We start from the raw sequence: 14305 nt of genomic DNA, 5'->3' as shown, positions 1-14305 counted from the left end.
AACTTCTTCTACTAAAAATAATAATTATTAGTAATTTTAGCTACAAATATGGAAATATAATGTTTAACATATACACACATACATTATTATTATTAAACACATTGTTCAATGTGCTGCAATTAAAAACTAACAAAAATGCCTATGAACACAGTAAAATACTAAGTTAATAAATTAGTAATAATCACTTTGAACTCAATGAAATAAGAGATTAACACAAAATTCACCAATTTACATAAAAAAGATTTTGAATCCAAGGATTTATCACCAATTATAAAATACTATGTCAGGTAATGTATTACCATTGTTACAGGGAATTAGGAAAATAATTAAATTTAAAGTAAACCAAAATGGATATAATATTTTTATACATAAATTAATAAAAATTCATTAAAAAGAATAAAAAAAAATACCTAATTCCATTTAGAAAAAAAAAACAAGAAGCATAAACCGAAGATGTATTACCTATAATTACAATGGTGAAAATATAAATAAAATAATTCATGCATAATAGAGAAAACTATACTATATCTCTTAAACTATTAAATAATTTAACAACATACTCAATCACAAAATAAATTTAAGAATAGTTGCATTTATAGAATTTCAATAATTATAGACAAATATATATATCTATAAAATTTTACACAAACGTTGTTACAACATTTAAATGCATACAGAAATAAAATTAGTAATTCCTAATGTTACTGACCACTTTATTACAGATGACATTACACAAACTAAAATCGTAACAAGATAGAATGTTTACAGGTATAAATACAAACAAATGCAGAACAGGTAAATTCTGTAAGTGTTTAACTATTTATATTGCCCAGTACAGCAGCATCTTTGTATTTATTAGTACCTGGCACGCACCCTTCAATAGCTAGCTTAACTAACCAATCCTTAATTCAGTTAATTGTAGTAACTAGCAGTTTTTATGTAATGATGGCAATGCCATCATTACATATGCCATCATTATGCCTGATATATGATATAGTATTTTATAGTGTGGATTCAAAAAGCTTTTTATAAATACATGCATATACTCTATGTGTGCGTGTGTGTCTGTGCATGCCTGCACACACACATACACACACACACACACATATATATATATATATATATATATATATATAATTAAAGTTTACACTATTTATTTACCACAGAATGAACAGGAATGGCAACACCTATTAACACAGCCATCAATGGAACAAGATCAGCTTGCTGTACATCTCTACGTGATAAATGACTTAAACTCCAATTTTCTGGGGTCTCCAAATTATTTGATACCGCTTTTTGTGGGCCAGCTATTCCTGCTCCCCAAACAACTACTGGTGTTTCAGTTTCACTCACCGAGCCATCACCATGTGATCCTAGAAAATAAAAGATAAACCAGTTCATTACAAGAACACTTAAATTTACCGTACGTCTAGCCATCTTAGCATTTGCATCTCTCTGATCAGTAGCATCACGTCATTGACGAAGGAAGTTCAGAGCGAGAGATTCCTGCTGGTTGTGCAATGTATTACTGTAAATTTCACCACAAATCAGGGTGTCAAACCTTCAAAAATTTTAATTAGACTTCATGTAAAATTTGGGGATATGATGTTGACATGTACCCAAGTCTACAACTGGGCAATCAAATTTAAAGGAAGGGAGTGAAGCTGTAGAGAATTAATCACAAAAAAAATAGGCACTGAAGGACAAGTGTGATAACATTTAATTGATCCATGACTTCATTGAAGACAATTGACACCTTATGGTGCATGAGAGTGCTGTAGAAGTGGGTGTCAACCATGGAAGTGTCTAATCCATTACTACAAAGCACCACCACCTCTGTTTGCCTGCGAGGTGAGTTCCAATACTTTTGACCCTAAATCAGAAACAGACCTGACAGGAAATTTGCCAAAGGCTCCTGAATTGATTTTGACAAAGAAAATAATTTTAACTATTGAATAGTCACATGTGAAGAGGCACAGATCCATCACTACACTCCCGAGTTGAAATTTGCGAGTATGATGTAGAAGTGGTGTGGCTTGTCCTATACAGGGAAAATGCAGCTGTCAGCCAGAGAAGTCTTACAACTGTCTTTTGGAACAGGAAAGACATCAAATTCTCAAAAGAAAAATTCAAAATTCTCATCAATTTTCTCAATGTCATCTTGTGAATGCTACATACTACAGTCAATTCTTGGTAAAGCGAAAGCCACCACAAGAAAAAAAGGTGCTTTTAGTTAATCGGAGATGTGATAATCTTCTTTATGATTACAGTACACTAGGCCTCATACAGCCATTAGCACATGGGATGAGTTAGATGAAACTTACTGGTAAATGTTAGAATATCTCTCGTACAAATCAAATTTATCCTCCATCAATTTATTTTTTTTTTGGGTCATTGAAGGAGAAACTGAGAGGAATATTGATTCCAGAGCGACAACAAAGTAGTTTCGGCACAATTGGCTCATGACACATTATCAAGCTTTTTATGAACAACAGATTCACATGCTCTGAATTAAAATTAAAAAAAAATTATTTACCTTTATTTATCCCTTTCAAGGTCAAATCTCAAAAATCTAGAAATCGGTTTTTACATATTTACATGAAGACTACTCATACCAACAATCACGTTGATATCTTCATTTGTTACTGAGATAGTAAAAAAAAATAGTAAATTTCATTGTTGCTCCATTTTAACACGTTAAACTTGGAATTTCAAAAAATCCTTCTTTAGTGTGCATTTATACTGTAAGAAGAACATGTATAAAAACACTTTCATCAATTTATCTTCAGTAGTTTTTGCTGGACGGAATCACTTACAGCATGTTCTTATCTACGAGGGTCATTCAGTTACAATGGCGTGTCTGCTCAAAGAAAGTACTTTTGAAGAACAGTTTCTGTGATCCAATTTTACTTTCGGAAAGTGTACAACCATCAGAAATATTATCTTGGATGAACTAACAGTACCGCAGAAGCTGCATGAACCGTGCAAGTTTTTACGTGCGGGTGGAGAAGTTTAAAAGTGGCCACAAAAGTGTGACCGATGAGCACCTGAAACGCTGCTCCAGGCATCCTGTAACAATGTTGACCGCAGCGTTAGATTCTCATATTGATTCGCTTATCCAAGACAAACGACTTACAGTTTAACAAACTGCTGAAAAATGCGAGTAAGTGTTGGCACAACTCATTCCTTTATTCAAAACAAATTGAACTACTGCAAGACTTGTGCAAAGTGGGTTCCCAGAGAGCTTACTGTTCCATCACAAAGCCGAGAGATTTGGCATTTGCACCGAATTCAAAAATCTTTTCAATAATGAAGGCGATGCATTCTTGGACAGGATTTTAACCAGCGATGAAGCTTGGATACATCATTTTGAGCCGGAGTTCAAGCATCAAAGTATGCAGTGGAAACACCCTGAATTGCCTGTTCATAAGAAATTCAAAATGCAACCATCGGCTGGTAAGGTCATGTTAACCATCTTTTGGAGTGCCCATGGTTCAACTTTCTGTGATTATTTGGAGAAGCAACACACTATCAATAGCCTATACTACTCAGACGTGATTAAGAACAAAATTAAGCCTGCACTGAAGAACAAATGTCCGGGATGGCAGAGGAAAGGCATGCTTTCTGCTCAACCTCATACGGAACCAACCGAAGCTAAAAACTATTGGTAAAGTAGATTAGGAGCTCCTACCTTGTCCTTCTTACAGCCCTGACCTTGCTCCTTTGAATTTTAATCTGTTTGGTCTGATGAAAAAAGCTTTGCATGGCATCAACTTCAACGACAACGAAGATATAAAGAAAAAAGTACAAAACTGATTTCGAGATCAAGGTTAAAAATTCCTCGCTGAGGGGTAAGAACTCATAAAAATATTGGACAAATGCAGAGAAGTTGGTGGGAATTACGTGGAAAAGTAAACAAAAAATTGTAATTATTTAATAAACCATTTTTGCTGTACAGCTATTTGTCTGTTTAATTACTGAATAACCCTAAATATAATATAATATAAATATATATATATAAATACTAGCATTGCCCCATCGTGGCTTCACCCGCAATATTTTTTTTTATAGCAAACCTATTTATATTTTTAATTATAAATAAAAATATTTAATCAAGAATACTGTTTTTAAATTTTCATTAAATTTTGTAAAACAGCAAATAAATTTTTTTATTAAAAACATACAGGGAATAAATAATGAGTTGTTGTCCAATGCTTAAATAATGAGAAACTAAAAAAGGAAAATAAAATAAATTGAAAAATCTTTGTCAGAACAATCCATCTTATTAATAAATTGAAATAATCCAATATAAAATAAGCAAAAGCCTAATAAAGATAAAGAAAAGATGTAATTACAACCTGCAATCTAGCATCATCCCTATCATGGTCATGGGATATTCAGCGAGCCAGTGATGGCTCGCTTCGCTTGGCCTTTTTATCTAGCCAGAGGGTTCTGCCCCTAAGACCTACCCTACTGTAATCATTAAACTCATGATTGTGAGAATAATAATGATCAATGAAAATTAAAACCTGTTCATTTTACAAATACTATCAGTGTATCGTAATTTCTTCAGAGCAACTGTTTGGTCAGTAAAAGACCTGGAACTTTAAGCGATCTAAGAATGTGAGTTTCAAAACAGTCAGCCTCCATCTTAAAAATATTAGTTTTAACTCTTTACCGATCATCCGTACAGGTAAAAATGTATTTTACTCAGTTTTCAGCATTACCTGACAAACACCACTAGGAGGTGGTATTTCATTTCTCATTTTTTTTATCTTTTAATTACTTTTACTTTGTTTTTTAGTCAAGTAACCAGAGGCAAGTGCAGAGAGTCACATTACACATACAGTAACACTAGCTGTGTTGGTTGCGCTGCCGTGCCGTACACTGTTATAGGCACCATCTAGATTTTTGGAAAATCTAGACTTGATTTTTAGAAATTTACATGAAAATTACACACAAAAAAATCAAGTTTTTATCTCAATTTGTTACTGAGAAATTACAAAAAGTAGCCAGGTTTCAAAAAAAAATTCACAATCCATTTTAACCCTTGACTTGGAATTTCAAAAATCTAGAAATTACTTCTTAAATGTTGGAATGACTGAATTCAAGTACTAGATTCCAGAACTGGACAGCAGAATTTGTATATTCATATATACAGAATTTGTATACTCAATAACTTCAAAATTTATAAAGCAGTAACATTTCCAATAAATTCAAAATTCACAAATTATACAAACAATTTACTTTAATGTAATCATAGAACTAAATGCCAACTGAAGATGTGGGATCCTGCAAAAAATCTATTCTTGTTATGAAATGATAAGTTTAACTTACCTATTTATTGTGTTTTGGTGATTTAAATCTCATTTTATATATATAAAATAAATATTATGATTATGACTGAAGAATTTTCTACCAAATACTCATAAACAGCTGCTTATTTAATTAGAAATATAGAAAATAATGCACAGTGTTTTAAGCAATGGTAAAGTCAGTACGATATAATTCAAATCTTACTAAGGATTATATAATAGTATAAAATGATAATTTAAAAATTGTGACTAAATAGTAAACGTGATGTATGAAAAATCAGATAAAGTAATACTCATAATTTGTAAGTTCATCTTACAACTTCATCCGGATGAATTCACATCTTACACAACACTTGTTCAGTTCTTCTGTGATTTAGTCAAACTAATATTATATTAAACAGAACATTTAGGTATTTTCTTCATCGTACAGCACTAAATCACCATAGGCATCTTCTAAACACACAATCTACGATGAGCTTATCTGCGGCTCAGTATACATTTCAAATTGGATGCTTTCAGATCTAATTTGAACTAATCATAGCAACATTAAAAGAATTATTAAAAGAAATAACTACCTAATTAATTATGATTGTTCTTTAATAACATGTAAAATTAAGAAAATGATAATTAAAATGTAACATCTTACCCCAATCAGTCATTCCATGATCAGAAGTAAAAATAAAAACTGTACTGTTATCATTGTTATAAAAATCTGTTACCAACTTCACCATTTTTTCTACACCAATGTCAACGCTTTCGATGATTTCTTTATATTCTCTGTACAAAACAAAAAATGTCATTAAATAATGAATTTCAATATGTATAAAAAAAAAAAAAATAGTGATACAAATAAAGAATTTATTAATAGAGAACAATTAATTCTTTCAACTAAAATTAAGTGCTCTGCATTTTTAACAAAAAAATAATTATTAGAAAAGGTAATCCCGATTTTAAACAATAAGACAATAATAAGCTAATTTACTTATAATTTATTACAAGATTTTATCATTTAATCCCGATGTTCAAAATAAATTTAAAAAATTAAAAAATTTTATATCCACTTTACAATCAAAAAAAGATGTATTTTTTCAAGATCATTTGGTTTATTTCAAACATCATCAGGAAATAAAAATAATACAGTAAGTCAAAAAATAAAATAATTACAGTCATTTCGCATGTTTAACTGATGTTATAATGCTGTGTTTACCGGCACATTTTTTCAATGCTGGAGAAACCTAAAACTCATATTTTTTTAACAAGAATGGATCAGTAACACTACATCCCAACAAAACCTAAAAAAAAACACATTTTTAATCATAACTTCAATACCAGAAAAAAAAATTTTATTTTATTTGTACCAAATTACTTGTCATTCAAAGGGCCTTCAATGAGGTATCACAAGCTACATCATCTCATTTAAAAAAAATAAGTTTTCAACCCTTGAAAATTTAGAAAATATTTAAGGGTGAGATTTTCTGTTGGTAACTTAAAAAATAATTTTCACAGTTTTAATCCACACATTATGATTATTTCAAACGGTTTAATATGTAATATCACATAATTTTATAATTATTTTTGTCGGACTGAACTTTAAAAAAGTACTACCCCAAATGATTTTTCGCACTTACTGAGTGAACGGGTGGACAAATTTTAATCCTTTTTTCACCAAAATTCATTATTTTTTCGGGTTGCCAATTAATGTAATTAAATGTTACCATCGCCATTGATTTTGCCAAGAATTTTGAGCTGGGGTAGGTGTGGTGAAGAGGGTGGGTTCCATCCCTTTGAAAATCATTTTAAAAAGGTTTCCCCCAAGCATAGTATACATGCCTGCAAACAGAAATCCGATGGGACTGATAGCTGTTGAATAATAAATATAAGATCTGGTCTGAAAAATGTTTTATTTTAATGAAGAGATCAAAGACAAAATCACCATGGATTTGTACACAGGATATTTAATTTTACAATAAAAGATACAAACAGTTGCATCAATACTAAACAAATAATTTGACAATCATTACACAGTAGAGATAATATCCGCCTTAGTGTAGTACCTTGGTTAAGGTAATTACTCTATGTATTTAATGCTAGTTCAAATAATCAATAAATAAAGACATTTATCACTTTGTAATTAGATATGATCCTTTAATATTTGAATGAATAATACAAGGTTATGTATTAGTGTACATAAATGCTTTTAATGATTCTATAAATGATACATTGTTATATACATAGTCCATGAAGATTGATAGAAAAAGGCTGGAAGAAGACTGACTGAATGTAGTGAGGAGCCGGCTTATATAGTGTGTACTGGGCAGCTGAATCGTCAGGAGCCAAGTGCATTCGAAAGGAGCTGTGTGAACTGTATGGAGCTGCTACCATGTGGATTCGAGTGAATTGTGAGGAGCCGAATAAATCGTCAGGAGCTGTGTCTCAACAACATTGCTCTAAATATATAAATTGGTATTATTTTTAAATTATCTTAACCTAAAATTTTAGATAAGTTATTATAAAATTTAAGATTTAAAAAAATACATATATCACATCAAAAAAAGCTGACAACACAGTTGTTGGACTTTCCCGGAACGCAACTTTAACTGCGTGACAGGTGTAGGACTTTCTTGTTACGCAGCTACAGCCACGTTCTGGGAAATTTCTACATCTATAGGTTGTTTCTCATGCACAGCTTATACACACGACTTAATTTAAAACACTTATCATTTTATTTAAATATAATATCGTTGCATTTATTTAATTCACTGATTCTAACTAAAGCGCGTGTGCATACTGTATTTAATTCGTGTGGATGAGGCGGTCACTAGCAGCACAGTCGGCACTAACTAAACTAATGTAATTTCACAACTTACACAGAACAAATTTAGCAGATTAGTGTAGCTGCGAGGCTTAACACACCAAGTACCGAGTTGACCGAGCAATTGAGTTCGAGATCCAGCCCCAGACCGAGTTACTTTTTTACACTTTAAATAATTCAACCATTCATTCATGACCGCACAACAAAGCAGCCGACTACAACAGCTGAACATCAGTGCTGCCAACCTTTGAAATATTAACTTAAATAAATAATTAATATTTAAAGTACAAAAAATAATTTGATCAGCAACCATGTGGAATTTAAAATTCCTCAGTCCAAGAGAACATGGGAAAAGGAAATTTCCCATAGGGAAAAAGGGAAATTCCTAGGTGGCAGACTGTAACACCAGTGCTACTTGTCATGACAGGGGGTACTACTGACACAGTATGCCCACTTAGCCACTAGTTTAGAGCATTTTTTGGATGGGAGTGCGATTTTGCAAATATTGTTATTTTTTAACTGTTAACAAATGCGCCTAAGAAAAATATGACCTTAATTAAGTGAAATCTTGAAGTATTGAGGATGACCTTGCTCTACAGCCACACCCTCTTGACCGATTAAGTTGAAAATTTAATGGCATCAATGCCGCATTTATAGAAGTAATCTGACCAAGTTTGGTCAAAATCGGTCCGGTAGTTCTGAAGACATAAGATGATTTAAAGGCCAATACCAAACACATACGCGCATACATATGAACAATAATACCGGAAAATTTTCATCCGGTTTTTTGGGTTCCTTAGGTGGTTAAACATAAAGATCTGGTGAAAACCACATACGCCCAAATTCGACTGATTACAATGCCATTCCACAACTATAGCTCTGCTATGGCGCTATCTAGACGGGAAAGTAAAAATATAAATTAACCTTCAGTTGGAGTGTTACAAACAGGTTTAAATAGCAACATAATGCATCAACATAAATATAATGGCAACATAAACATCATCTGAGTTTAAATATTGTCACAAATACAGTCGGTATCCATTTCACTCTTGACAGAATTGTTAGATAGTTCGGGTTTTCATTAAGTACTGTGGGCAACGGGTACCGACCAAAATAACCCACAATACGCCCACAAAATGATAAGAAAGGAATTTTACTTCAGTAATACTAGAATAAAGGAAGTGAATTTCTTGTTACTGAGGTAGATGATTGAGATGTGGATTCAGTTCATCAATATTAATGTAAAAAACGAGTATGAGCAACACACTCACCAAACAAGCCCAAAACAATTCAAACAAACAAATTTAAACAAAAAAAACAATGGCTACCATATTTTAGGACCGTAAAGGAATTTTGTTGGCAGAATTTATGAAGCTAGGTAAATATAAGTATGTATATAATTTTTGTACATAGTAAATTTTTTACTTTCCCAACTATAGCAATATATGTTGCTATAATAATAACAGAAAAGTATATAGCGGTAGAAAAAATCTAAAAAAGAGAGGTTTTTTAAATTTCGTGCTTTAAGGAGACAATTTTAAAAAATTTGTTCAATAAAAAAAATAAGCTGTGAAAAGAATTTTTATCCAATGCTCTCAAGTCCAAAAAATGTGTCCAAAAAAGTCCAAATATGTTGGCTCTAAAACTCTAAAATCCATCAAACAATTTTCTTCAAACTTGGTAAAGGTACTACTACCTCTAGGGAGAAAGAATGTAATAAATTTTTACAAAAATTGAAAAATGAGATGGAGATGTTTTGAAAGAGATAAAATTTCAAATATTTACTGGGACAGTTCAGTCAAAAATTTAGTTTTTTATCAAGTTCTCAAAATTACCAAAACTTTTTATTTAATATTTACCACCCTCTCTGCAAAATAAATCATATATTTTTATTTTTTCAGCTCATCTTGCTTTAGAAAATGAGTTCTTTGCATCTATATTTTTACATCGACAGGTCTTCAAACCGCTATGAAATTTTTTGCCCGTCCCACTCCAATGGCCTGTGATAATATAAAATGTTTTTAATTTTAAAAAAATTTTTAATTTAAATTCATCTTCCAAGTCGCCCGTTGCAATTAAGATGTAAAAATGGATTTGAAAATATTTTATAACAAAATCAAATTAAAGTTTGAAATTCTTGTTGGTTTACAAAGAGTTACTTTGGAACATATTTTATAAGTATTGAATCTGTTAAAGAAAAATATTTTTCATCACCGATTGTTATTTCTCCACAAATAAAAGCCATCACCATTCATAAAAGCAACAGTTTTTTTACCAAAAGGTTCAGCTTTTCCAATTTCTATTACATGAAAAATGGTAATTTAATCAATTCAATAGCAAAGTTATCTGCATTTGTAGACAATAATTATATTATTTACATAAATGAAGATTACTTTAGTTGAATAGAGATACTTTGATTAATTGTACCAGTACCAAAAATATTTAAAGATTGAAAGCCGGTCTTCATAAAAAACAATATCAAGACATTAGCAAGCGATGACGTGTGACAATTTTATATATCATCGAATGCAAAAGAATTATATGTATTGAAGTAGAAAAAATATAGGATTTGTGACAAAAAATTCATTCTAAGAAATGTACAAAAAAGAAATATACGTGAACTTATTTTTTTCAATTACAATAAACCAAATATGTTTGGAAAATACATAAAAACAAATAATGTTGTTGTAGAAGAGATAAATAATAACAAAGCCTTTTCTCCAAAGTAGCTCAAAAGTCTTCAGAAACTAAATGCAGAAATAGCGAAACACAAATATTAAAATTACCTGGATCTGGAATTATTTCACTATCAGAATAATGTGAAGCTCAACCACACTAAGTCAAATAACATAACCCACCGGGTCGGTCTAGCAGTTAACGCGTCTTCCCAAATCAGCTGATTTGGAAGTCGAAAGTTACAGCGTTCAAGTCCTACTAAAGCCAGTTATTTTTACACGGATTTGAATACTAGATCGTGGATACCGGTGTTCTTTAGCGGTTGGGTTTCAATTAACCAAACATCTCAGGAATGGTCGAACTGAGAATGTACAAGACTACACATCATTTACACTCATACATATCATCCTCATTCATCCTCTGAAGAATTATCTAAACGGTAGTTACCGGAGTCTAAACAGTAAAAAGAACGAAAGAAGTCAAATAACATAAAATAGAGAAATTATTACGAATTTAAAAAATGGAATAGTATCTACATTACTTGAAATAAATGTAAGAGCTCATACTATTGCAAAACTTGAATTGCATATGGATGAAGAGAAAAACATAATTTTGAAGATATGACAAATCTGTAAAAATCCTTAGATAAATTACAGCAAGAGTTGATACAAGTAGGTTTGAAGTATACGGTACAACTGACTGATGTACCAACAAGTCATTTTGCATTCATTTGCTCTACTTTATATGTTGTTTATGTTTGGAAAAGAACAAGAACACAATACAACAGTCCCGCTACTCAAGTTTCTTCCTCCACAAGTACATAAATAATCAGTTCTTTTTTTGTATTTATTTATTTAACAGTACATCAAAAAAATTAGAAATAAATATTTTTACATAAAACTGTAAAAGAAAATCATAATTTTCATATCATTTTTTAATAAAAAGATATTATTTTATCTTAGAAGATACAAATAAAACTTAAAATGATTGAATTGCTGGTCAAAAATGAAGTGCAAAACTTGACTGGTGATGCAATTCAGTCAAGTTTGACCAGATATTAATTTATAAACAGCCCTCATATTTTTCACATTTGAGGTAATACTCCTTCACAACATTACCGATCATATTTCTGCAGTTGAAGTCTGACAAAACATTAAGAAGCAGTGATATTAAATGTTAATTCATTTAACATTCATTTAAGATTTCCAAAAACTTATGTACATCTACTACATAACAAGCATATATATATATATAAAACTAACCAATCATACCTTTACTTAAATTTTGGATAGCTCAGCAGAAAAACAGTTGATTAATGTAATGATAAATGGTTAACCTAGCGGTGATTTTTATAATCATCTGTATCCTAATTTTTAAAAACTACTTAAATTATTAAATGCTTACATAACACTCATGAAGTATTTATTAAGAAAAATGTTTAATAACATTTTTAAATAACTATTTTTTATTTACTTTGAATGCGGTTTGTTAACATGGCCGGCAATATCAGTTCCAAGAAGGTGAAGAAAAAATATAACTCCATTTCTATTAAGCGATTCAAATAAAGTAGAATTTTCTTTGGCATTTTTTAAAAATTCTTCAGTCTTTTCAAACACCCAATCGTTCAAATTTGAAGCACTTTCATTACGACCGGAAAAATCTTCCACATCTGGTGAATACATATCTGTATGTACTTTCCCACCAGCAGCGCCTGGACATAAATATTAAGTATTAATAATCTGAATTAATTTTATTCTTTGATAAGTATCATTACTTTTTGTTATCTCTCATCTTTACTAAAATAATTTTCTTAATATTATCATTTAATTTGAAAAAATTTCTTTGACAGTTAAAAATGACAGTACATTCAGAAAGTCACTGTGCAGTATGCTTTAGAATAATTTGCTGCATTCTGTTCTTTTAGCATCAGGTTGGCTGCCTTGTAGGTTCATTATAATGAAAGATATCGGACTTGCTACTGCACATACAACTGTAAGAAAAGAATTGAAACCTTTCCCCTATAAAGTAATGCGTGTTCAAGAACTGAAACCTACAGATCATGCCAAAAGACTACATTATTATAGACAGTTTAAATGCTTTATCGATTAAAATTCCTTAACTATCCTTTACATTATATTTTTTATTGATGAAGCATGATTTCATCTGGTGGTGGTGTAAATTAATTCACAAAATACACAACTGACCCTTATGAATTACACGAACAATCTTTACATGAAGCAAAAATGGGTCGGTGTGAGTAGAATGCACATTGTGGGTCCAATCTTTTTTATGAAAATACAGTTAATAGTAATCGTTAGTGTACTGTTTTAACAAACTTCAATAGTTAATTTACAGAAGTGGAAATCAATCATGGATGTATCAAAGAGACGGCACCACAGCGCACACACACAGCTAACAGGTCAATGACTTTTCTATGAAATGTCTTAGGTGAACAAATCATTTCAAGGGATTTGTGGCCTGCACGATCGCCTGATCTGACTCCCCCAGATTACTTTCTATGGGGGGACAGCAAATCAAGCAGTGTATCACAACAGACCCCGCACAATTGATGAGCAAAAAACCGCAATAACAGCATATGTACAAGACATTCCAGTACATCAGCTGGTTAAAGTGTCTGAAAGCAAATTGAAAGACATGCAATGTTGTATTGATGTTGGAGATCATTTTCAACACCTTCTATAAACTATTTCAGTTATTGTAATATCCTTTTTTATAAAATAATGAAATAAAAATACAAAGTTGCAATTAAGAAAGTTTAGTCATTACACTTCCATAATTCCAGTGCACAGCAACTTTCTGAACTCAGTGTATATACACTGAGTTGTGTGTATATGTTAATAACATTAACATATCACATATCAAACAATTTAGTAGCACCCAATCACATAGCTTTTACAAAAAAAAAAAAAATGTCAGCAGAGGGTGGTGGCCTTCATATTCCCTATAAATATCTAGTGTGATCTTTTTTCTTTGAGCTATCTGAAGGACATATTTTACAAATCAAATCCCCACATTATAGATGAACTGAAGACAAACATTCAACAGCAAATTGACAACACTGATGACAGAGACAAAAATATGGTAAATATGTAAATGCTTGCTAAGGTAAATACAAAATTTAATTTAAATTGTTTTCATTTTTTCATAAAATTTAACATATCAATACTTTGTTTAGTCTACAGTATATATATATATATTCCTGAAAATCCAAATAATTCAACATATATATCAACATCAACATATATTGGATATATGATTTATATATATTTTTTTGTCACAATAACCAGGCAAAAATAATTACTAAATAATAAAACCAAAATTATTGTTTCCAATGATTAACTCTAAATATATGCTACCAAACCTATCATTAATTTTGATAATAGGTGACTTACAGCTTTGTGATGGATAACTTTTGGACAAACAAACAATTTTGCACAAGATAAAAAAGCAAAACATTTTTTAACTAATTATTTATTTTTAT

General features: G+C 30.9%; 1 protein-coding gene across 1 annotated transcript in view; it reads right to left on the bottom strand.

Annotated features, from left to right (window-relative positions):
- PIG-N (Phosphatidylinositol glycan anchor biosynthesis class N) overlaps nucleotides 1–14305 on the bottom strand; it is a 57794-nt gene that overhangs the window by 36428 nt on the left and 7061 nt on the right. Inside the window, exons 4-6 of the mRNA XM_075359345.1 lie at nucleotides 12277–12514; nucleotides 5962–6092; nucleotides 1162–1373 (exon numbers count right to left, since the gene is read on the bottom strand). Of these exons, the coding sequence (XP_075215460.1) occupies nucleotides 1162–1373; nucleotides 5962–6092; nucleotides 12277–12514 (581 nt within the window). The remainder of the gene's footprint in view (nucleotides 1–1161; nucleotides 1374–5961; nucleotides 6093–12276; nucleotides 12515–14305) is intronic.

Source organism: Lycorma delicatula, chromosome 3, assembly GCF_047948215.1.
Source record: "Lycorma delicatula isolate Av1 chromosome 3, ASM4794821v1, whole genome shotgun sequence".
Taxonomy (NCBI): domain Eukaryota; kingdom Metazoa; phylum Arthropoda; class Insecta; order Hemiptera; family Fulgoridae; genus Lycorma; species Lycorma delicatula.
Note: the sequence above shows the minus strand (reverse complement) of the source record. Positions and strands in the feature narration are given on the sequence as shown.